The sequence below is a fragment of the Acipenser ruthenus genome, chromosome 9, assembly GCF_902713425.1.
Source record: "Acipenser ruthenus chromosome 9, fAciRut3.2 maternal haplotype, whole genome shotgun sequence".
Classification (NCBI taxonomy): domain Eukaryota; kingdom Metazoa; phylum Chordata; class Actinopteri; order Acipenseriformes; family Acipenseridae; genus Acipenser; species Acipenser ruthenus.
The window spans coordinates 8,081,148-8,104,071 of record NC_081197.1 but is presented as its reverse complement, the minus strand read 5'-3'; the positions used below and the strand labels follow the sequence as shown (position 1 = coordinate 8,104,071).

The 22,924-nt window shown below is 39.8% G+C and overlaps 2 protein-coding genes across 4 annotated transcripts in view; both read left to right on the top strand.

Annotated features, from left to right (window-relative positions):
- LOC117405656 (olfactory receptor 1468-like) overlaps positions 1–8,433 on the top strand; it is a 291,007-nt gene extending 282,574 nt beyond the window's left edge. For all 3 annotated transcript variants that reach the window (XM_059031053.1, XM_059031051.1, XM_059031052.1), the window contains one exon: positions 6,667–8,433. In XM_059031053.1, the coding sequence (XP_058887036.1) occupies positions 6,716–7,387 (672 nt within the window). In that variant the 5' untranslated portion in view covers positions 6,667–6,715 and the 3' untranslated portion in view covers positions 7,388–8,433. The remainder of the gene's footprint in view (positions 1–6,666) is intronic.
- Positions 8,434–19,349: 10,916 nt separating this feature from the next.
- LOC117972897 (olfactory receptor 52K1-like) lies at positions 19,350–22,477 on the top strand. Its single transcript, XM_059030546.1, has 2 exons — positions 19,350–19,634; positions 21,312–22,477. Exon 2 carries the CDS (start codon positions 21,361–21,363, stop codon positions 22,312–22,314), a length of 954 nt encoding a protein of 317 aa, XP_058886529.1. The 5' UTR covers positions 19,350–19,634; positions 21,312–21,360; the 3' UTR covers positions 22,315–22,477.
- Positions 22,478–22,924: the final 447 nt, after the last annotated feature.

The following is a 22,924-nucleotide window of genomic DNA, read 5'->3' as shown; positions in this document are numbered from 1 at the left end:
TACATACAATTCCCCATTTATACAGTTGGGTTTTTACTGGAGCAATCTAGGTAAAGTATCTTGCTCAAGGGTACAGCAGCAGTGTCCTCCATCTGGGATTGAAGCAGCCCCTCTCATCTCTCAGAGGGGCTGCCTGTGACAGTTCTGGTGTGTGTGTGTGTGTGTTTGTGTGTGTGTCTGTCTCCCTCTTCTGGTTTCATGGCTCATCGTTTCAATATATATTTTTGGCTTTAATGTCACAGTTTCTTGACATTATAGATGTAGTGCTCATATGTGTTTCTAGTAAAATGTTATCAGGTTCATGCAAATAGTATCCGGTTCATAACTGCCTTTAGGGAAAGTAAACAAACTGGAGTATAAACATGGTTTGCTTTGAACTACAGAAGGCAGTCGTAAATGGACATCAATGTATTTTAGTGTTAAATCGAATGTTATCGTGGCACTCTGCAATTTCAGTTTTCTACTGTCACAGATAGTATATCCCTATAATACATAGTTATGGTGTAGTGGGGCCAAACTGCTTTGCCAAACCAGATATTATTGTATGCCATGCAGTAGATAAACAAACAGGCAGTTATTTATACTGTATGCTTAATATATCGATGTAGTCCAGCTTAAACTATCCTGCCATTAAATGGATTACATTGTATTTGTTTTCATTATACAACAAAATAACATTATGATACCGCCTCTTGTCTGTTTCAAAGAGCTGACAGATGGTCACCTGTTTTCTGGGGTCGCTATGGAAATGCCTTTCATTCCCTGACTGAGCAAATCCTCAGCTGATTTGACTCTTACAGCTTTAGGGCAGAGGTAAACACGCTGCAGCTTTGTTGCTGTGTCTCATCTCTCTCAGATTGTGTCGTATAATGGATGCAATGGTATGAATTTTAATTTTTATTTTTTTTTAAACTAATCTATTGGAGAACACGCTTTGGGTACAGTGTATATAATGCAACCACAAAGTAAAATACAAAGAAACCCCACAGCAAGAATCTCTTCTATACTATATCCTGTAGCTTTTCAAACCAGATTTAGCACAGTATGCCATTCATTATAATTAAAATGCTTGACAAATGTTTATCTTTGATAGAAGCCCAAGGTCAGAAGGTCATCAATTTAGATACTTTGCAGCAATTACATTAACAGCATTTCTTTAGACACAAGTTGTCTGCAGATCCTAGATTCAACTATAGGCTCAGGAAGTGTACATACTGCTTCAATCTTAGGGCTCAAAACCTTCTTAGATTTGCTGCTGTTTGAATCTATAAAACAGGGCCCACGGTGTGACGCAGGTCAGAACAGAACTCTGCACCTTTGTTCATGCAACTGTTTAATTGGGTATCTACAGTGTTTATACAACTGTTGTATCTCCAAAATCCTTAAGATACCCAGTATAAAGTAAATGCTACCTACTTGTTACAAATCAATAAGAGCAACAGAACAGCTTGTCTGTTTTCATCTCTCAGAGGGTCTGACTGTCAGTTCTGGTGTGTGTGTGTCTCCCTCTTCTGGTTTCAGGTTTACTTTCTGTGCTGTCGATGCCTCTAAAAATATATATATTACATCTGTCTACACTGAGTGCTTCTTTGAAAGAAAAAAAAAAGACTTGGTATTGTCAAATAACTAAGGTGCGCATGTGAGCTATTAAACTAACCTCTTATTTATTTAAAGCTTTTTATCATCCAGGTTTTGTTGCTTTGTTTTGTTATGTTTTTTGGAAAAAATAAACTAGTTTTAACTTAGCATGCTGGCCAGCAATGCTTTGTGTTCCACAACTCTGTGGTAACTTAGTTATGTTTAAACTGTTGAACATGTGAAGGTATGTGAACATTATAAAAACCATTATACACACATGAAATAAGCGAATTGTAATGATTCTGCTTCACAGCATCAGTAGGGTTGAACAGAATCACCTGAATGAGACTGTGGCAAACACATGCTGCTAATTGTGACCCTCAGGAATTACAACAGGTCCCACATGCACACTGCAACTTTCTTCTGATGCAAGTCTTTAGTGGAGTGCTTCGATTGCTTGCAATACAAGAGGGCTTAGTCTACATTAATGGCTAAACTTAATTCTGTCTCCAGTTTGCATCACTCTGAGATGATGAAGATGTTTATCAGAGGTCATAATGTCTATTGTGGCTTTCCATCCCCTAGTTATCCTTTGATAATAATTTATAATGGCTGTTAAAGAGATAAAACAAAGTGGAAAAACAAAGGCAGCCCCTGTAGAGATGAGAAGGGCTGATTAGGACTTAGGAACAGCGCATCAGCTGATAAGAATGAACTAATTAATTCCCATTTGACAATGCTAATGTACCGGTCCTGTTTTACTCTAGAATTCATAGGGAAAAAAAGGTTATGTTAAATTAAATAATTAAATATGCAGAATTTTCTTACAGAAAAAGTTGCACTGCTATCTAGTTTTATATATATGCACAACATTATGCACAACAAATCAAAGCAATGGGGTGTTTTAATAAATGTGCACAATAATTTTTTTAATTTAGTAATCACCAATTATTTTATTATTTTCTCCCAATTTGGTATTATTTTTAGGCTCAGCTCACTGCTACAACCCCCGCGCTGACTCGGGAGCGGCTAAGACAAACACACGCTGTCCTCTGAAGCATGTGCTGTCAGCCAACTGCTTTTTTTCACACTGCAGGCACGCCATGCAGCCACCTCAGAGCTACAGCGTTGGAGGACAATGCAGCTCTGGGCAGCTTACAGGCAAGCCCGCAGTCACCTGGCCAGTCTACAGGGGCTGCTGGTATGCGGTGAGCCGAGGACACCCTGGCCGACCTAAGCCCTCCCCACTCCTGGTGGTGCTTGGCCAATTATGTGTGGCCCCCTGGGATCTCCCGTCCATGACTGGTAGTGGAATAGCCTGGACTCGAACCAGCGACCTGCAGGCTATAGGACGCATCCTGCACACCATGCGGAGTGCCATTATGAGATGCGCCACTGGGGAGCCCCTAATTCTCTACTCACAAAGTTGTTAGATGTCGCTATTTCGACATTCTAAATTCGCCAAAAATGTCGCTAGACAATTTACCAAGTATTCCAGATAATAAATCTCAAGAAGTCGCTAGATGTTGCTATTTAGGTGTTCTAGTGACATTTGATTACTTTATATTATAAAGTCAATTATAAAGACAATTTACCATTTATTACACATAGTACACTGATATGGATTAACCTGTTTTATATTGCCTCGCTTGAATATCATACCCCATTTATTATCAGGATTTTTCAAAAACCACTCGCCATGCACCATAGGTTCTTTGAGAAATTACCTCTCTTAATATCATCTCACAAACCCGCTTATTGTCATGTTTTGTGCAGCACGTCTCACACAGAGAGTCCGGCAGCGCGCCTCACACAGAGAGTCCGGCAGCGCGCCTCACACAGAGAGTCCGGCAGCGCGCCTCACACAGAGAGTCCGGCAGCGCGCCTCACACAGAGAGTCCGGCAGCGCGCCTCACACAGAGAGTCCGGCAGCGCGCCTCACACAGAGAGTCCGGCAGCGCGCCTCACACAGAGAGTCCGGCAGCGCGCCTCACACAGAGAGTCCGGCAGCGCGCCTCACACAGAGAGTCCGGCAGCGCGCCTCACACAGAGAGTCCGGCAGCACGCCTCACACAGAGAGTCCGGCAGCGCGCCTCACACAGAGAGTCCGGCAGCGCGCCTCACACAGAGAGTCCGGCAGCGCTCCTCACACACAGAGTCCGGCAGCGCGCCTCACACACAGAGTCCGGCAGCGCGCCTCACACAGAGAGTCCGGCAGCACGCCTCACACAGAGAGTCCGGCAACGCGCCTCACACAGAGAGTCCGGCAGCGCGCCTCACACAGAGAGTCCGGCAGCGCGCCTCACACAGAGAGTCCGGCAGCATGTCCTCTGACTTCCTCCACCAGTGTCAGTGTGTTATTGCTACTACAATATTCAACACAACCAAATTCACCTGACTGCAATGCAAATTTCAACAAATTGCATAACACCACAATCATTGTTTGCCAAAAGTTTATCAAACTATAAACATGGTTGATTGCATACAGTATGCCATTATAACTGTTTCAAGGCTGCTGTTCTATGAGGTCCTCCTACAGTATCTGGGGTTTGTTGGTCACACACTCGCACAGGTAGCTGAATTCAGTAACTCCTGCAGCACTTCCTTACAGGTTAGCAAAAACGTTGCCATAGTTATTATAATACAGAGAAATATGCTTCTATATTAAAATAGGTTTGTGTTTTAATATTTAAGCATATTTTTATTGTTATTTATTGATGTATTTGTATTATAATAAGTATGTCAAGGTGTTTTCCAACTGATGAAGTGCTACAAGAGTTGTCAGTTATCAGTTAGTCTAGTTAGACAATTTACAACTACATTACCATCAATCTGTATTTTACATTTATGGCCGTAGAGGATAAAAAGTTTAGTATCTTTCTAAAGTAATAATAAAAAACCATAGTATAAGACAATTAGAGTTACTAATATTTATATTATATAAACCAGTGTGAGCTTACACTTTACCTCAGACTGTACAGTATATAACTGTCAAACTGCAGTCATGTGACTTTTTTTTCTACACCTTTGCCATATTTTCTTTAAAGCTAGTACACAGCTCAGCTCTGATCTGTGATTCTCTGATGGGTATTTTCTTTAAAGCTAGTACACAGCTCAGCTCTGATCTGTGATTCTCGGATGGGTATTTTCTTTAAAGCTAGTACACAGCTCAGCTCTGATCTGTGATTCTCTGATGGGTATTTTCTTTAAAGCTAGTACACAGCTCAGCTCTGATCTGTGATTCTCTGATGGGTATTTTCTTTAAAGCTAGTACACAGCTCAGCTCTGATCTGTGATTCTCTGATGGGTATTTTCTTTAAAGCTAGTACACAGCTCAGCTCTGATCTCAGACAACATGTTGCATTATCCAGATGAGGAGAAATATACCTAGATACAAGGCCCAGGTTACAAATGAGGAGCAGGCCTATGACATTTGTCTAATGAGCACAAATGAGCTTTTTTCATTTGTTTGTGCACTGCTTTGTTTAAAAGACACAACAAGACAATTAGTTTCCTTGGTATTTCAAATATAGCAACTGATGAAGAGCCTTCCCTTAAGTGGAGGTACATAAAAGCTAAACTGATTTCTGACTAAACCCAGTCAGCCGCCTCCTGATACAAGTCGTCTGAGAACTTATCAACACACGCAAGTAAAACATTTGTGTTTCTTATATGGCTATAGTAAAAACATGTAGTGATAATCTAAAGGAGGTTAAGATCCCCAAAAAATTATATTGAAAAGTTGCATTTTGCATCCTGCCTCAATTTTTTTATTCAACACCACACTTTGCTCGTAACTCGACACGTATTACTGGTACCGAAGGGATAAAAACTATTAAAAAGGCTAGTGGATAACATCGTTTCAAAAATGAGTTTTTGTTCAATTGGTTTAAAGCTCAGGTTATTCGGGATAACAAGCTTGTCAGCAGAACTTTCAAAGCGTGTGTTTCTACATGCGAAACAATCAACAATGCTTGATTTCTGTGTGAAACTGTAAGTTGTTTATTATTGTTTTTGTTCACACAGTTAATTCTGTATAATGTACATTTGTTAACTTTTGCTATTTAAGCTGTCAAATTAGACAGTGCAAACCAATACCTAAAAGTATAGTCAACAGTTTAAGGTTGGATTGTTTTCGTAAAAATAACGCTGTAGTTATTTTATTAATTCTTATTTCAATCGAACTATACGAATTATACAGTTTGTACAGTACTGTATACTTTACTGTAATTGATTGATTCACTGCCGTTCTTTCAACAGTTTTCATAAGGACATTTAACTAAAAATAAACTGTAATACTGTAAATGTGTGGGTTCTGTAACTTATATGCATGTTAATGCCATGGCTCATTGCACCCGTGGTTAACTTGACACCTTGGGTAAGTCAATTCTAAATGGCATCCCTGTGGGGTGTCGAGTTAGGTATTCTGTTCTAAATGAGAGTTTCCCAGACATTCCAGGCATTCCATTTTCTTCTACCCTTTGCTAATTGCATCAAACCCTCTAAGGAGTTTTTGCTTTCTTTCATTGCCTTACTTGCTTGCGACTTGCAGTAGTCGAATATTCTTGAGTGCAGGAAAGATTCCACTGCTCAAAACAGCAGACCAGTGACTTCTCTCAACATTTGAATAATTATTTATTTGTCAGTATAAAACACAAACACGTTTTAATTGGTTTTCCAAGGGTAGTCTCCAAGGATATTTCAATAGAGCAATTTCAAAAAAGACTTTACAAAACCCCAGGTGTGAGGAATGCACTTCTCTACATACAGCTCACCTGTTGGATTGGATGAGTGCCAAACTGGCTGCTCCATACAGCCTTGTAAAAAAGTAATAGCTTACCGTACCTTCAAATGAGAAGGTAGCTACAGTATTCTTACTAACATCTTATTTATAGAAAAAACATGACATACAGTATTAATATGAGTGTGTGGCGGAAGGATAACAAACTTGCCTAAAGGTTTGTTTATTGTCGTGTTTTTTCATGACAGACCCTCTATTTACCTCATTTAGATCCCCGTGCCTTTATTATCTGAAATGCTTGCTTCTTGTTCATACCTTTAGTTTGATTCTATCTTTTTTTTTTTTAGGTGTTTCTGAGAAAAACCACAAGAGCTACTTAAAATTCCTGAGAGGACCATGGAGAATGTATCCAAAGTCGCATCGTTTACTCTCACTGGACTAATGGAAATAAACAACTACAAATATGTATATTTTGCCATCACCCTTGTTGGATATCTGCTAATCATTTGTTTTAACTGCATTTTGATTTCCATTATATATCTAAACAAAAGTCTTCACGAGCCCATGTACATCTTTCTCTGTGCTTTACTTGTCAATGCTCTCTATGGGACTTCTGCTTTCTACCCTAAACTATTGACTGACTTGCTGTTTGACGTCCACTTGATTTCCTACGCTGGATGCTTACTTCAAATATTTGTTCTTTTCACTTATGCTGCATCTGAATTTACAATTTTAACAGTAATGGCATATGATCGGTATGTGTCCATTTGTAAACCTTTACACTACCATAGCATTATGACACCTTCATCTGTTAAAATAATGTTGTTTTTAGCCTGGCTTTTCCCTGTCTGTTTGATAGGAGTCATTGTTATTTTAACTAGCAGACTAACTCTTTGCGGTACTAAATTAGAAAAATTTTACTGTGACAACTGGTCAGTGGTAAAGCTATCTTGTGTGGACACAACAGTAAACAATGCCGTTGGGTTTCTTGTATTAATAATTGTAGTGTTTCCACCTCTGGGTTTCATTGTATATTCTTATATTCAAATACTTAAAATCCAGCTGTAGAAATTCCCAAAACTTAAGAGGCAATAGTCAAGTCTAAAATGATACTTTTAAGCAAAAATCTTTCAGTTTGTAAATATTTTACATTCAATTGCTTTTAATAGTTATTTTCTTCTGGTGTGCAACAGTCTATGATAGAGAAAAATGTTTTGGTGCTAACAAAAATACATTTATAACTCGTACTGATTGTCACCTCCATTCATTATATAGGTCTCAAATGTGCAGTTTTGAAAGAGACTTGTTCTATAATAATTATAACATTTTATGAGAATCTTGCCTTGTACTATACTTGGTTAAATAAATCTTAGTTTGCATGCTATGTTTTCAGTTAGTGCTGTACTTGCTTGGTCATTCACCTGGAGGTTGAAATTGTCCCCACCCCTTCAATTGCTTCTTTCCTTTCATAAACCAACCAGCTGCTTCCCTTATTGACTGACATGTTTTCAGCCAGTAACGTACTTTGGTCCATAAGACACTGTGGAGGTGAAATGACCAGGAAAAAATTTATGGAATTATTTTGTTAGCTCCAATTACTTTAAGGGTGAGCTTTGTGACTACTGCTGCCCTCCAGTGGACATTGTAAATATGTACTTACAAAGTGCTGTCACATCCAAACTGAACAAATAGTGCATGACTGGTATGGATACTAACAATACATGTTTACCTTTCATTGCAAGTGCATTTGGATTTGTTGTAGGTGACCGGAAGTGCATCAAAATCGGATTCTTGTATTTACACTGTATAATTTTTTATAAAATCAAAACATTATGAAACATGTATTAGGATATAGAAATATACTTTATAAAGAGATGTTGCCATTATATGATAATATAGTTTAACTATAAGAATCATATACAGCATTTCCTTCTGTACCTCGAGTAACGGTAGATGTTGCACATAGCTAAAAGGAGCTCTCTTAGAAACAGATTCACAGAAAATTCATAATTAATTGAATCATTAATCATTTTAGCATTTTATTTTGTCCAATTAGCAAGGTGTGTATTTTTTTAAAAGAGTTACATTTGATTCTAATAAAACCTCCAAACATTCTTCTTGTGTTTTGTGTCTTTTTCATTCAGAGGCTTAAACCTTGCCTTCATGTTTCCAACAGTACTGTACTTCAGTGTGTGTGCTTATGCTTGAAATACAGCCCAGTCAACTGGTTGCTCTTAAACAATCATTAACAGCTCAGTTTTACTGCCAAAAAGTTATTAAGCCCCCTCCTTGTCCAAACGTCTCACAGGCATTATATCACTTATACACATTTCTTGCTAAGAAATGACAGTATTTTGTACTTCGTATGTTTCAAAAAAAGTAGGAAAATGTTGTGCATTTATTGATAAAAGGAAATGGTATGCTAGAGGGGACCAATGCACATCAAAACAACCAGTGAGGGATCAATAAAACAAACAAAAGTACAAACTTTATAATTCACACTCATTTTTTAGCCACTTTCGGTTTTAGTCCAGCTTAGATGCGGTGATTATAAGATACATTGGATCACCAATCAAAATCACTTTGAGCACCAGAAATGGGTTTTTATGACATTTTGTGTGAAGGATTCCAAGAAACCCTTGTGGAAGAAACAATATTGACAAGTTGAAATCACCCATTATCAGATTGTAGGCTCATTAAGAAGTTTTAATTTTATAAGGGTGATGGGGTGCCCGCCCTTTTATTTATATATACAATCATTATCAACTGCCTGTGATTAGCAGGCTCGGATATACAGTAAATCAAGGAGAAATGTTTGTTGGGGCATTCTATAATCAGTGTGAAGGCTAGAGGCTGTCAGTGCAACAAAAACCTGTGTGGTTGGGCAAAGGTAGTGTGAAAACCTTTGCTTGTGTGTGTGTAGAATTGATTTGTGTAGTTGGTAAATGGCTTAACCGTCCAATATCAGTCAGCGCTGTAAAAAAGAGGTTTAGTCAGCACTCCAAAACGAAGTTAGGTTTTGTTTTCAAACTTTTATTTTCTGTAAATAATAAAACGGCACGAAAGTGCCTTAAACCTTCATTTCCTGTCTCTGGGTCTGCTTTTAAAGGGGCTACAAACCTTTAAAACAGTGAACATCTTTCACACAAATTATTATAGGAGGAATATAGAGCTGAGTGCGAAGACAGAGTATCAGGGATATGGGGTTCCTGATAGTGTCCTCGTGCAAAGAAAATCTCAAAAACAGAGGCAGGATAAGAAAGTTTAAAAACGACAATTCCCAGCATTTCTCCCATATACAGAAGGCAGAGGAATTTAGAAAACGATTCCCATAATTCCCTAGCTAGTAGGAAGGAAAAAGGAGCAGATTGACTTCCAGACTGGTATAAAAAGGGCCCAGTAGCTTAGACAGGGGTGGGTTGTAGAGATGAGAAATGCAAACCAAACCAAACCAAACGAGAGAAGTGCAACGTGGAAAGAAGACAGTGTTGCTTGTGAATCTTTAATGACAAAGGATTCTGTGTGTGTGTGGAACCCGACTTACCAGAACAAACAGACATTGTGTAGAACAGCGGGGCAAAGAGTGAGGCTCCTGCTGAAACAAAAATACAACTGTGATCAACCTTATCCAGGAACAGATTTGTAGCTGAGAAAACGCTACACCCAAACAGTGAGTACACCTGTGCTTGTGCTTTGTTTACTTGGTGTCTTAAACCAAGTGTGTTTGCTGAAGAATGTTAATACTGCAGTGGATACTGGGATTCAATTTGTTACTGTGATGTAAGTAAGTGATAAACCCAGGGCTGCAAGAACAGTGTACTAACCTATAAAGGACAGTGTTATTTTTAAAAGGGGACACTGCAGCCAAAATACAAAGGATCAGAAGTCAAGGGGTTGATTTCAGTACTTTGTGACAAACATTTTGAAGGGCTGCAAGGCCTAAGGACCAGAGGCTGCTGGACTGCTGGGCTTCCACAAGAGGGCGCTGTCTTGAAAGCAAATAAAATAGTAAGAAGGAAAACCTTGGCAAATAAACTGTTGTGCAGTAGTTAGTGATACTTACCTAAGAGTTTTTAGTTAGTGCCCAGCAGGCAGGTTTATGTTTTAATTTATTGTTTTCAATTGCTAAACTGAACTGTGTAATAAATAAATAAAACTTACCTTTGGTTCAGTACTTCTGGCATTCGACTCCTCTCTGCGAAGGCAAACATTTGGCTACCACATCAAATACAGAACACACCGTTCACAATAAATATGTATGCAGCAGAGGGTGCCCGAAGGTGTCAGATTTAAAAACAATACAATAAAATCACACACACATGCATTTATAGTTCTCAGTGTATTTTAAATGTATAAATCAATTTGCTGAAATAACACTAATGTGTTTTGGGTAGGCTACACATTACATTATGTAAAAATATAAATCTGTACAGTAGGTCTATAAACTACAGTATACATTGATGTAATATGCTAATAAAATATAATCCTAAATTGAAATTAATTGGTTTTAGGGTTTTTTATTTTAATTATTATTTTTAACTTGGCCTACTTAGTAGCCTAGACAATTAGCACACAATAGATCACGGTCCTATACAGATAGATGCACAGAATGAGCTGGAGGGGTTAGTGGCACATGTGTGCAGTCCAACACGCTAGGAAAACAAGAAATGTCATAGAAATTTGTTTTCAAGGCTTGTAAGTACACCCTGACTTTAGTGAAAGTTAGGTACTTGGGTGTTCGTCTCAAACATACATTGAAGACAACTGAAAACACGAGAAAAAGCAGACTGGGAAATGCCAGCAACAGTTGCGACTGTTTAAAAATATGCTTTCAAAAGTTCTTAACAAATTGATGCAATTGTAAGTGTCGCAATTGTCGGCAGCTTTAGTACATCTCATTATAATATTTAAGAACCCTCATTTGCACTATCTCCGCCCCCTTTTTGCAAATTTATGCAGGAACGCCCATAATTACATATTCATCTGCGGTTAAACAGCAAATAAAAACTGCTGCCGCAAAACATTCCCGAAAAATTTGATAACAGCATTGCACATGTTTAGTATATTTCAACCTAGACTTCCAACTCGTTTGCAACTATCTACCCCAAGTGTTTTTCCACATCCCTTTCTTATGTTCTGTATGTATTGCCATAAACTCAATAGAGCAGTCACTTATTGTAAGTACAATCGCTCTTCTCTCTTGGGAAGAGAGGATATTCCCAAACAGTCTGCAATTATTACACTATGTAACACAATTTTTGTTCCTGGGTAGTAAGTGTTATTTCCTAATTGCTTATGCCTCAAAAGTATAGAAAATGGCTATTATTCCCCACAAACTTTGCTTTTGTGACCAGGACAGTGATATTTTGAAATTTACCTATTTCCAATGAGAAAACGGGCGAATTTGTGTCTTTTCGTTCACATAAAGTCAGAAAAAAACAACATATGAATCCAAATTAACATGTATTTATACTAAAGTAATACAAAAATGACTACAAAAGATTTAGAAGTGAGTAGTTTTTCGAGATTTACGATTATACTGTAAATCACTTTCACGAATCAGCCCCCAAATGTAGTCTCCCATCATGTTCTTGTTATACTGTCCTTGGTAGCAACGTTCAAAGTCCAGTATATCCTGGTGGAAGCGCTCGCCTTGCTCCTCCGAGTACGCTCCCATGTTCTCCTTGAATTTATCAAGATGAGCATCAAGGATATGGACTTTGAGGGACATCCTACAGCCCATTGTGCTGTAGTTCTTCACCAGAGTCTCAACCAGCTCCACATAGTTTTCGTCCTTGTGATTGCCCAGGAAGCCCCGAACCACTGCGACAAAGCTGTTCCAAGCCGCTTTCTCCTTACTAGTGAGCTTCTTGGGGAATTCATTGCACTCCAGGATCTTCTTTATCTGTGGTCCGATGAAGACACCGGCTTTGACCTTTGCCTCAGACAGCTTAGGGAAGAAGTCTTGAAGGTACTTGAAGGCTGCCGACTCCTTATCTAGAGCTCTGACAAATTGTTTCATAAGGCCCAATTTGATGTGCAGTGGTGGCATCAGCACCTTCCGGGGGTCCACCAGTGACTCCCACTTGACGTTATTCCTCCCCACAGAGAACTCGGTCCGCTGTGGCCAGTCCCGCCTGTGGTAGTGCGCCTTGGTGTCCCTGCTGTCCCAAAGGCAAAGATAGCAGGGAAACTTGGTAAAACCGCCTTGGAGACCCATCAGGAATGCCACCATTTTGAAGTCTCAAAATGCGTCTGCCGGATGCTTGCAGCCTCTTGATGCCATTTCAGAAAAATGCAGATATGTATCCACTTAGGCAGCTGGAACTAAACTGAACTGGTGGGCTTAAGGCCCCTGTATTTATACTACTATTTATATTACTGGAAAGTTCTAGAAAGTTCTAGAAGTTACTCCAAGTTTACTCAGCACTGAATCTATCTGGAATGTTCTGGAAAATAGGTACATTTCAAAATATCACTGTCCTGGTCACAAAAGCAAAGTTTGTGGGGAATAATAGCCATTTTCTATACTTTTGAGGCATAAGCAATTAGGAAATAACACTTACTACCCAGGAACCAAAAAAAAAAAAAAATTGTTACACAGTGTTATCAAGCTGCAGAGTAATGAGCACCTGATTATCTATTACTAAAATTGCACTATTTAAAAAAACTGTAAAACTTGACTCCTAACCTTAACCTTAAAGCTGCCTTCACGAAAATAATTAATTTACCAGATGCACATACTACTCATGTTGTAGAAAATGCCATGTGCACGAGATCAATCAGATGCAAACAGCTATAATGTGTATACAAAGCCATGAAAAGTAGTACTAAACTTGCTTGGTTCTAGTTTTATAAAATAAGTAACTTTTTCTCCTCCAAAAAATAGGAATTAAAGACTAGAGTAAAATATAGCCCATTATAACATTAAGGAAAAAAAAACATTAGTGAAAGTGAGAATAAAGCCAAAGATAGTGGCTATGTATGGGGCAGGCATGTCCAGACTCAGAGATGTTCCTTCAGTTTTTTTTATCAGTTAATAATACACTGTTTTCACACACAATACAATTTTACTCCTGAAGTTGTAAGTTGGTATTCACTTCTTGGCTAATTAATGCTGAATCATGCCTTGTTGTCTTCACACTAGGGAACTTGTCCAAAATTCATAGTGCAGTAAATTAAATTTATTAATTTGATATGCCTATATGAGGGGGTCTATTCAATTGATCTACGCTGTAGCTAATTACAATATCACAGCCATTCAATAAAACAAACTTACTTAAGTGACGCTGGTGCGGCCCGATGTGTACCAACGTGCAACCATGGGACAGCAGGCCTGCCTGGAGCTCACCACGTTCCAGCTACGCACCGTGACCAGGGAACCTAAAAAAAAAAGACACATGCAACACAGCAGGGGGGCCGGCAGCCAACTGGAACCTCCAGAAGGGGGCTTCCTGTTCCAGGAGGGCCCGACCCTTACTCTCGCTATCCTGGGGAAACCAGTCAACCCCCCAGGACGGTCCAGGGAGGGGTGGGAACCCTTCTCCCAGCGTGCGACCTCTGGATGCCTCTAGGAAGGGCCCGGGCCCAGCGTTGAACCAGCCAATTACCTAAAGCAATACCAGATAGCATGATAAACAAGGGAAAAATGTATGGAATTATTTTGTGACTACTCCTGCCCTCCAGTGGACATTGTAAATATGTACTTACAAAGAGCTGTCACATCCAAACTGAACAAATAGTGCATGACTGGTATGGATACTAACAATACATGTTTACCTTTCATTGGAAATGCATTTGAATTTGTTGTAGGTGACCGGAAGTAAACCGGAAGTGCATCAAAATCGGATTCTTGTATTTATACTGTATAATGTTTTAATAAAAACAAGAATGGAGGTCTTCCTTCAAAACATTATGAAACATGTATTAGGATATAAAAATACACTTTATAAAAGAGGTGTTGCCATTTATGATAGTGAAACATTTGACAACAATGTACTGTATGTTCTACTGTAAGTTTAACTATAATAGCATTTCCTTCTGTACCTCTATAAACAGTAGATGTTAAGCACATGTAGCAGCCACCCAGAAACACCCAAAAGGGTTCCAAACACCGCCACTAGGGGGCACTAATAAACTAAATTTGTAACTTCAACTTACTACTAAAACCAAACAGGTTTGTAGAATAGAGGTACAGAGACCAGAACTAGCAAAAGAATGGCCAAGGCAGGATGATAGTTCAAAGTTTTATTACAGTCAACTCAGAATCATATAAAACATCAATTTAAATAACCATAAAAAAAAATCTTTGATAAGAAAAAGGGGCTTAAAAAAAACCCTCAATAAACACAGTATATTCCAAAGGAAGGGACCTTAGACCAGAGGCTAAAAGCAATTGCACTTGTCATTAAGGAGGGCAGAGCGATGGAAACAGATCTACAGGAAACAGCACGGGTTCTAAAATAAAACCAGATAGTTAAAACACAGAGGATTCAACAGTATTAGAAAAAGATAGCAGCAAAATACCTGGTTTAACTGTATTAGGAAAGTTAACAGCAATATACAAAGACCAACAATATTAGAAAAGTTAACAGCAGTATACAGAGCTCAACAATATTAGGGGTTAATTTGTTGTTAACAATAAACTGGCAAGACTTCAATGTTAAACAAAGGCAACACAATAAAAATGATATTACTTAACAAGCAGCTCAATTAGGTGGCTCTTGCCCTCACCAGCATTTTTTAGTTACAGGTTGTTGTTTTTTTTATTTATTTATTTTTTAGTTTAGTTACAGTTAAGATTTATTTTAGTTATAGTTATTAGTTTAATTTTAGTTAGTTATTACAGTTAACTAAATACCATTAGTTATTACAGTTAGAGTCGTGATGACCTTGAAATCTGTCAAGGTTATCTTCACATTACACTCCTTAGGATAGCCAATCACAAACATGTATTGATCAGAGATTACCATTTACTAGCCAAGTCTTGCTGTACAGCCCTCCACACAATACGAGTCAAATAGATGTGTGCTGGAATCCAGTAGTAAAAAGCAGGCTAGCTATTTCAGCTTGATTTTTACTTAATTTACAAAAGCTATATTTAGTTTTCTACATTAAACTAACTCGAGGAAATTAAAACATTTAATTTTTAGTTGTAAATGTTTAAGTAGAACCTCAGTGCCAGATAAATAAGGCATATAGAAGGGTTAAATATATAAGCAACTGAATCAATGGTACCCATGTGTGGCAAAGTGCCCCGCCCCTGTGTGCATTTGTGTGTTCTGTGTATGTATGTATGCGTGCGTATGTTAATGTTGGTGTATAGATTGGTACACGGGATATAAACGGGTCTGTGTTTCACGTGTGTTTAAAGTGTATAATTATATTTAGGCACGAGGATGGCACATCACTTCACGTGCAGATAAAATATGTATAATGTGTGGCACGGGGTTGCACAGAATTAATTCACGTGCTGGGATTCAAGTGAATAATTAATTAGTAATTGAATCCCAGCACAATAGTATATATAGACGCACATTTCATTCAGTCAGGGTTGGGTGTTCGGTGAGTGGAGAACGGGAGAGAGGAGGAGAAATAAAGTAAAATAACGTAACGTAAAAATAGTGTTTTCACTCACCGTGTTTGTCTGTCCGTGCACCGTTTGTTTAGTGTTAGTCGTTTTGTATGTCTGTTTATTTTGGCGCAAGTGCCGTGTCCTGTTTTGTATTCCGTTGTTTAAACCTTTTATTTTGTTATTAAACGCTGAGTGCAGCCATTGCACTCGGCTCATCATCACAACCACCGTCTCTGTGTATTCCTTTCTGGTCTGACGCCACCCACTCTGGGTGTCTTTGTGACACGTGGTGTCTTCGTGGGATAGCCGCGCCTCCAAGCGTCAGACCAGGAGGGGTCTGGATTTAAAAAAAAAAAAAAAAAAAAAAAAAAAAAAGTCAATGGCAGAAGATGCCATCAAACTGCGGGGCTGGTTCCTGGAGAATGCTGGGCTGGAGGCCCAGTCTCTGCCCATAGTCGTCCGGGCCCTGTGGATGATGGACAGTGAGAGATGGGAGGCATATCAGGAGGAACACACCCCAAACACCTTGGAGTTTGTCCTCAGCTACCTGGAGGCAACCATAAACGGAACAGCAGCCCAGGTAGCAGGACCACCAGCAGAGTACCTGCTGTCCCCATCTCCACCAGCAGAGGGTGAGTACCTGCTGTCCCCATCTCCACCAGCAGAGGGTGAATGCCTGCTGGTTTTGCCTCCACAGCCCAAGTGGGAGGAGCCCGAACGTCCTACGCCTGAGTGGGAAGAGCCTGAACGTCCTATGCCTGAGTGGGAGGAGCCCGAACGTCCTACGCCTGAGTGGGAGGAGCCCGAACGTCCTACGCCTGAGTGGGAGGAGCCCGAACGTCCTACGCCTGAGTGGGAGGAGCCCGAACGTCCTACGCCTGAGTGGGAGGAGCCCGAACGTCCTACGCCTGAGTGGGAGGAGCCCGAACGTCCTACGCCTGAGTGGGAGGAGCCCGAACGTCCTACGCCTGAGTGGGGGGAGCCCGAACGTCCACAGCCCAAGAGGGCGGAGTCGGTGCGTCCACAGCCCAAAAGGGAGGAGTCGGTGCGTCCACAGCCCAAAAGGGAGGAGTCGGTGCGTCCACAGCCCAAAGGGAGGCAAGTCGGGGCTTCCACAGCCCTGGGACCCAAGCCACCAGCAGAGGGAAAATGCCTGCTGGTTCAGCCCCAAGAGCCGGAAGGGGAGGAGTTACAGGCTCAACCCCCTGAAAATTTTTTGGGGGGAGAGGGGCAGGAGGCTGGTGTCCCCCAGCAGCCTCTATTCATGCTGATGAGGGCAGCACGGCGCGCACCAGCCCAGCCGCCACAGCGGAGGGAGCCAGCGCCGCCAGGAGCAGAGGAGCTGGAGCTGCCTCTGCCTCCACCACCGCCAGGAGCAGAGGAGCTGGAGCTGCCTCTGCCTCCACCACCGCCAGGAGCAGAGGAGCTGGAGCTGCCTCTGCCTCCACCACTGCCAGGAGCAGAGGAGCTGGAGCTGCCTCTGCCTCCACCACCGCCAGGAGCAGAGGAGCTGCCTCTGCCTCCACCACCGCCAGGAGCAGAGGAGCTGGAGCTGCCTCTGCCTCCATCACCGCCAGGAGCAGAGGAGCTGGAGCTGCCTCTGCCTCCACCACCGCCAGGAGCAGAGGAGCTGGAGCTGCCTCTGCCTCCACCACCGCCAGGAGCAGAGGAGCTGGAGCTGCCTCTGCCTCCACCACCACCAGGAGCAGAGGAGCTGGAGCTGCCTCTGCTTCCACCACTGCCCGGAGCAGAGGAGCAGGAGCTGCCTCTGCTGCCCGTACCTCCACAGGGAGTATGGTGGCTGGAGCCCCAGAAAGGAGAGCTGCCGGCCACGAAGAAGGGGGACAAGGTCTGGAGACCACGTTCCCCAGCAGCAGTTTCGCTGCAGGAGTTCTTGTGGCCGGAGCCCCACAGGAGGGAGCTGCCGGCTACGAAGAAGGACCACCTTCTTTCCCAAATTGAATGGGAACTGACTGACCTGCTCTGACAAACAAAGAAGAAATGCCTCCCCCACCTGCAATTGCTGGCCAGCAGAATAAGATAAAAAAAACAACCTTTCCCCCCTCTTAAACTAGATGAGAGAAGGACACAGCATTTTAGCAGTAACAAGCCAAGAAAAGTTGTGGGTCTCTTTACCTGCCACTGGTATACTTTAATACTACACAAACAAAACGTTATGAGACCGGGAAGTAACCACGCATCTCAGAGCTTTATTCAATACGCACAATCTCCAAATGCCAAACACTTTTAGAATTATACTCACATGGCTTTAATACCGCAGGACGCAGACAAACCGCATCTTCACAGCACTCTCATCTACAGCAGCATACCCTATCATTCCTTCTTCTCTCTCCACCCATCTCAAACAAAGAAACAGTTTAAATAGACAAGGCAATTATCTAATTAATCACCAATAAATCAAATCAATAACACCTAAAAAAAAAGACACATGCAACACAGCAGGGGGGCCGGCAGCCAGCTGGAACCTCCAGAAGGGGGCTCCTCATTCCAGGAGGGCCCGACCTTTACTCTGACTATCCCGCCAATCATCCCCAGCCCATGGTCAGCCCGACCCAGGCCAGTGACCTGCCAGCCTGCCAGCCCAGCAGAGATGCCAACTGCTACGATTTGGCCGTAGCAGCTATTATTTTTGAGGTTCTGCTACGGCGCTACGTCGAAAAATACTACAATTTTTATTAAATACATTTCTTGAGGTGTTTATTATTTTGATAGTTATTTTTATAATACCTTTATAAAGGTTGAATATTTCAGTCCAGGTTTGACAGCACTTTAAATCCAGAAAAAAATAGAATTCCAATTTAAAAAAAAAAAAAATCAAAGATTAGTGTTGAAGTATTTTTATTGTTTTTTTTTTATTATTATTTCTAAATGCTGTGTGTTTACAATTACTAAAATTATAGATTGAACAGCAAAAAATGAGGTCATTGGCTTGCCAGAGCCTAAGAACCTTTTAATTTCTAGGGGCAGCAGCCACTGGCCTTAAATATTTCTGCTACTATATTTCCGCTATTATGCTACTATTTTCTACTTTCATAAGTTGGTATCTCTGCAACGCCACAGCTGCCTACCGACCACGAGCCAATTCAGCAGCAGTGAACCTAGTCTAGCGCAGCAGTTGTGAAGGGCCCAGCTGTGGAAACTGTTGCTGGAGTTAAAGCACAGCTTTGCGTCCAGACCGGAGGGAGCATGCTAAAGTTGTCAGTTATCAGTTAGTCTAGTTAGACAATTTACAACTACATTACCATCAATCTGTATTTTACATTGTTGGTCACAGAGGCTAAAAAGTTTGTCAATTTTAGTATGACTTTTTTTTCTACACCTTTGCCATATTTTCTTTAAAGCTAGTACACAGCTCAGCTCTGATCTGTGATTCTCTGATGGGTATTTCCTAATGGCTATCAGCTCTCAGACAACCTGTTGCTTTATCCAGATGAGGAGAAAAATAACCATGTGAGGTACAAGGCCCAGGTTACAAATGAGGAGCAGGCCTGACATTTGTCTAATGAGCACAAATGAGCTTTTTTCATTTGTTTGTGCACTGCTTTGTTTAAAAGACACAACAAGACAATTAGTTCCCTTGGTATTTCAAATATAGCAACTGATGAAGAGCCTTCCCTTAAGCGGAGATATATAAAAGCTAAACTGATTTCTGACTAAACCCAGTCAGCCGCCTCCTGAATAGCCTCCTGATACAAGTCATCTGAGAAGTTTTCAACACACGTAAGTAAAACATTTGTGTTTCTTATATGGCTATAGTAAAAACATGTAGTGATAATCTAAAGGAGGTTAAAAGATCCCCCAAAAATTACAATTAAAAGTTGCATGTTGCCAGACTATACAAATAAGAAATATATTTAGGATATATATATATATATATATATATATATATATATATATATATATATATATATATATATATATATATAATTATGTATCTCTGAAATGCAATGCAAGGTTTGAAAGGAAACAAAAATAACAACTCGACTGGTGGATAACTCGTCATCTTCGCTTAATTCGACAGACAGTCTCCATATAAAATATATGCATCCTGCCTCTTAATTTTTTAATTCGACACCACACTTTGCTCGTAACTCGACACGTATTACTGGTACCGAAGGGATAAAAACTATTAAAAAGGCTAGTGGATAACGTCGTTTCAAAAATGAGTTTTTGTTCAATTGGTTTAAAGCTCAGGTTATTCGGGATAACAAGCTTGTCAGCAGAACTTTCAAAGCGTGTGTTTCTGCATGCGAAACAATCGACAATGTTTGATTTCTGTGTGAATCTGTAAGTTGTTTATTGTTGTTTTTGTTCACACAGTTAATTCTGTATAATGTACATTTCTTAATTTTTGCTATTTAAACCGTCAAATTAGACAGTGCAAACCAATACCTAAAAGTATAGCCAACAGTTTGTGGTTGGATTGTTTTCGTAAAAATAACGCTGTAGTTTATTCATTCTTATCTCAATCGAACTATACAAATTATACAGTTTGTACAGTACTGTATACTTTACTGTAATTGATTGATTCACTGCCGTTCTTTCAACAGTTTTCATAAGGACATTTAACTAAAAATATACTGTAATACTGTAAATGTGTGGGTTCTGTAACTTATATGCATGTTAATGCCATGGCTCATTGCACCCGTGGTTAACTAATCACCTTGGATAAGTCAATTCTAAATGGCATCCCTGTGGGGTGTTGAGTTAGGTATTCTGTTCTAAATGAGAGTTCCACTCCCGGACATTCCAGACATTCCATTTTCTTCTACCCTTTGCTAATTGCATCAAACCCTCTAAGGAGTTTTTGCTTCTTTCATTGCCTTACTTGCTTGCGACTTGCAGTAGTCGAATATTCTTGAGTGCAGGAAAGATTCACTGCTCAAAACAGCAGACCAGTGACTTCTCTCAACATTTGAATATTTATTTATTTGTCAGTATAAAACACAAAAATGTTTTAATTGGTTTTCCAAGGGTAGTCTCCAAGGATATTTCAATAGAGGAATTTCAAAAAAGACTTTACAAAACCCCAGGTGTGAGGAATGCACTTCTCTACATACAGCTCACCTGTTGGATTGGATGAGTGCCAAACTGGCTGCTCCATACAGCCTTGTAAAAAAGTAATAGCTTACCGTACCTTCAAATGAGAAGGTAGCTACAGTATTCTTACTAACATCTTATTTATAGAAAAAACATGACATACAGTATTAATATGAGTGTGTGGTGGAAGGATAACAAACTTGCCTAAAGGTTTGTTTATTGTCGTGTTTTTTCATGACAGACCCTCTATTTACCTCCTTTAGATCTCCTACCAATTTAATAGATGCCCGTGCCTTTATTATCTGAAATGCTTGCTTCTTGTTCATACCTTTAGTTTGATTCTATCTTTTTTTTTAGGTGTTTCTGAGAAAAACTACAAGAGCTACTTAAAATTCCTGAGAGGACCATGGAGAATGTATCCAAAGTCGCATCGTTTACTCTCACTGGACTAATGGAAATAAACAACTACAAATATGTATATTTTGCCATCACCCTTGTTGGATATCTGCTAATCATTTGTTTTAACTGCATTTTGATTTCCATTATATATCTAAACAAAAGTCTTCACGAGCCCATGTACATCTTTCTCTGTGCTTTACTTGTCAATGCTCTCTATGGGACTTCTGCTTTCTACCCTAAACTCTTGACTGACTTGCTGTCTGACGTCCACTTGATTTCCTACACTGGATGCTTACTTCAAATATTTGTTCTTTTCACTTATGCTGCATCTGAATTTACAATTTTAACAGTAATGGCATATGATCGGTATGTGTCCATTTGTAAACCTTTACACTACCATAGCATTATGACACCTTCATCTGTTAAAATAATGTTGTTTTTAGCTTGGCTTTTCCCTGTCTGTTTGATAGGAGTCATTGTTATTTTAACTAGCAGACTAACTCTTTGCGGTACTAAATTAGAAAAATGTTACTGTGACAACTGGTCAGTGGTAAAGCTATCTTGTGTGGACACAACAGTAAACAATGCCGTTGGGTTTCTTGTATTAATAATTGTAGTGTTTCCACCTCTGGGTTTCATTGTATATTCTTATATTCAAATACTTAAAATCTGTCTCAGAAGTTCAAAGGAATATAGAATAAAAGCGCTGAACACATGTATGCCACACCTTTTAACAGTTGTCAACTATTCCATTAATGTTCTGTTTGAAATAATTATTAGCCGACTCCACACAGGTGTGCCACAAATCATACGTATACTTATGTCAGTGGAATATTTAGTTATTCCTCCTCTATGCAATCCCATTATTTATGGTCTGAAACTGCAAGAGATTCGTAAGAGGGTAAAACAAATGTTATTCATAAGAAAAGTAAGTCCAGCTGTAGAAATTCCCAAAACTTAAGAGGCAATAGTGTAGTCTAAAATGTTACTTTTAAGTAAAAATATTTCAGTTTGTAAATATTTTACATTAGATTGAATCATTAATCATTTCAGCATTTTATTTGGTCCAATTAGCAATGTGTGTGTGTGTATTTATTTTTTAAAATAGTTACATTTGATTCTAATAAAACCTCCAAACATTCTTCTTATGTGATTGTGTCTTTTTCATTCAGAGGCTTAAACCTTGCCTTCATGTTTCCAACAGTACTGTACTTCAGTGTGTGTGCTTATGCTTGAAATAGAGCCCAGTCAACTGGTTGCTTTTAAACAATCATTAACAGCTCAGTTTTGCCAAAAAGTTATTAAGCCCCCTCCTTGTCCAAACGTCTCACGCGCATTATGTTACATGTACAGAATGAGAAGCAACTTCAATTCAGGTGCAACATATTTATTTTGCTTCCACTTGTTGGTCTCTGCAAAATAATAATGAAAGTTCGGTTGAACTTTACACAATACAGCAGCCTGTCTTCATATAATCACCATTGAGTTTTCTAACAACAATAGTCTATGATATTTAAACAGTATACAGTATTATAGTAATACTGAGACATGGTAGCAATACCTATAATCAC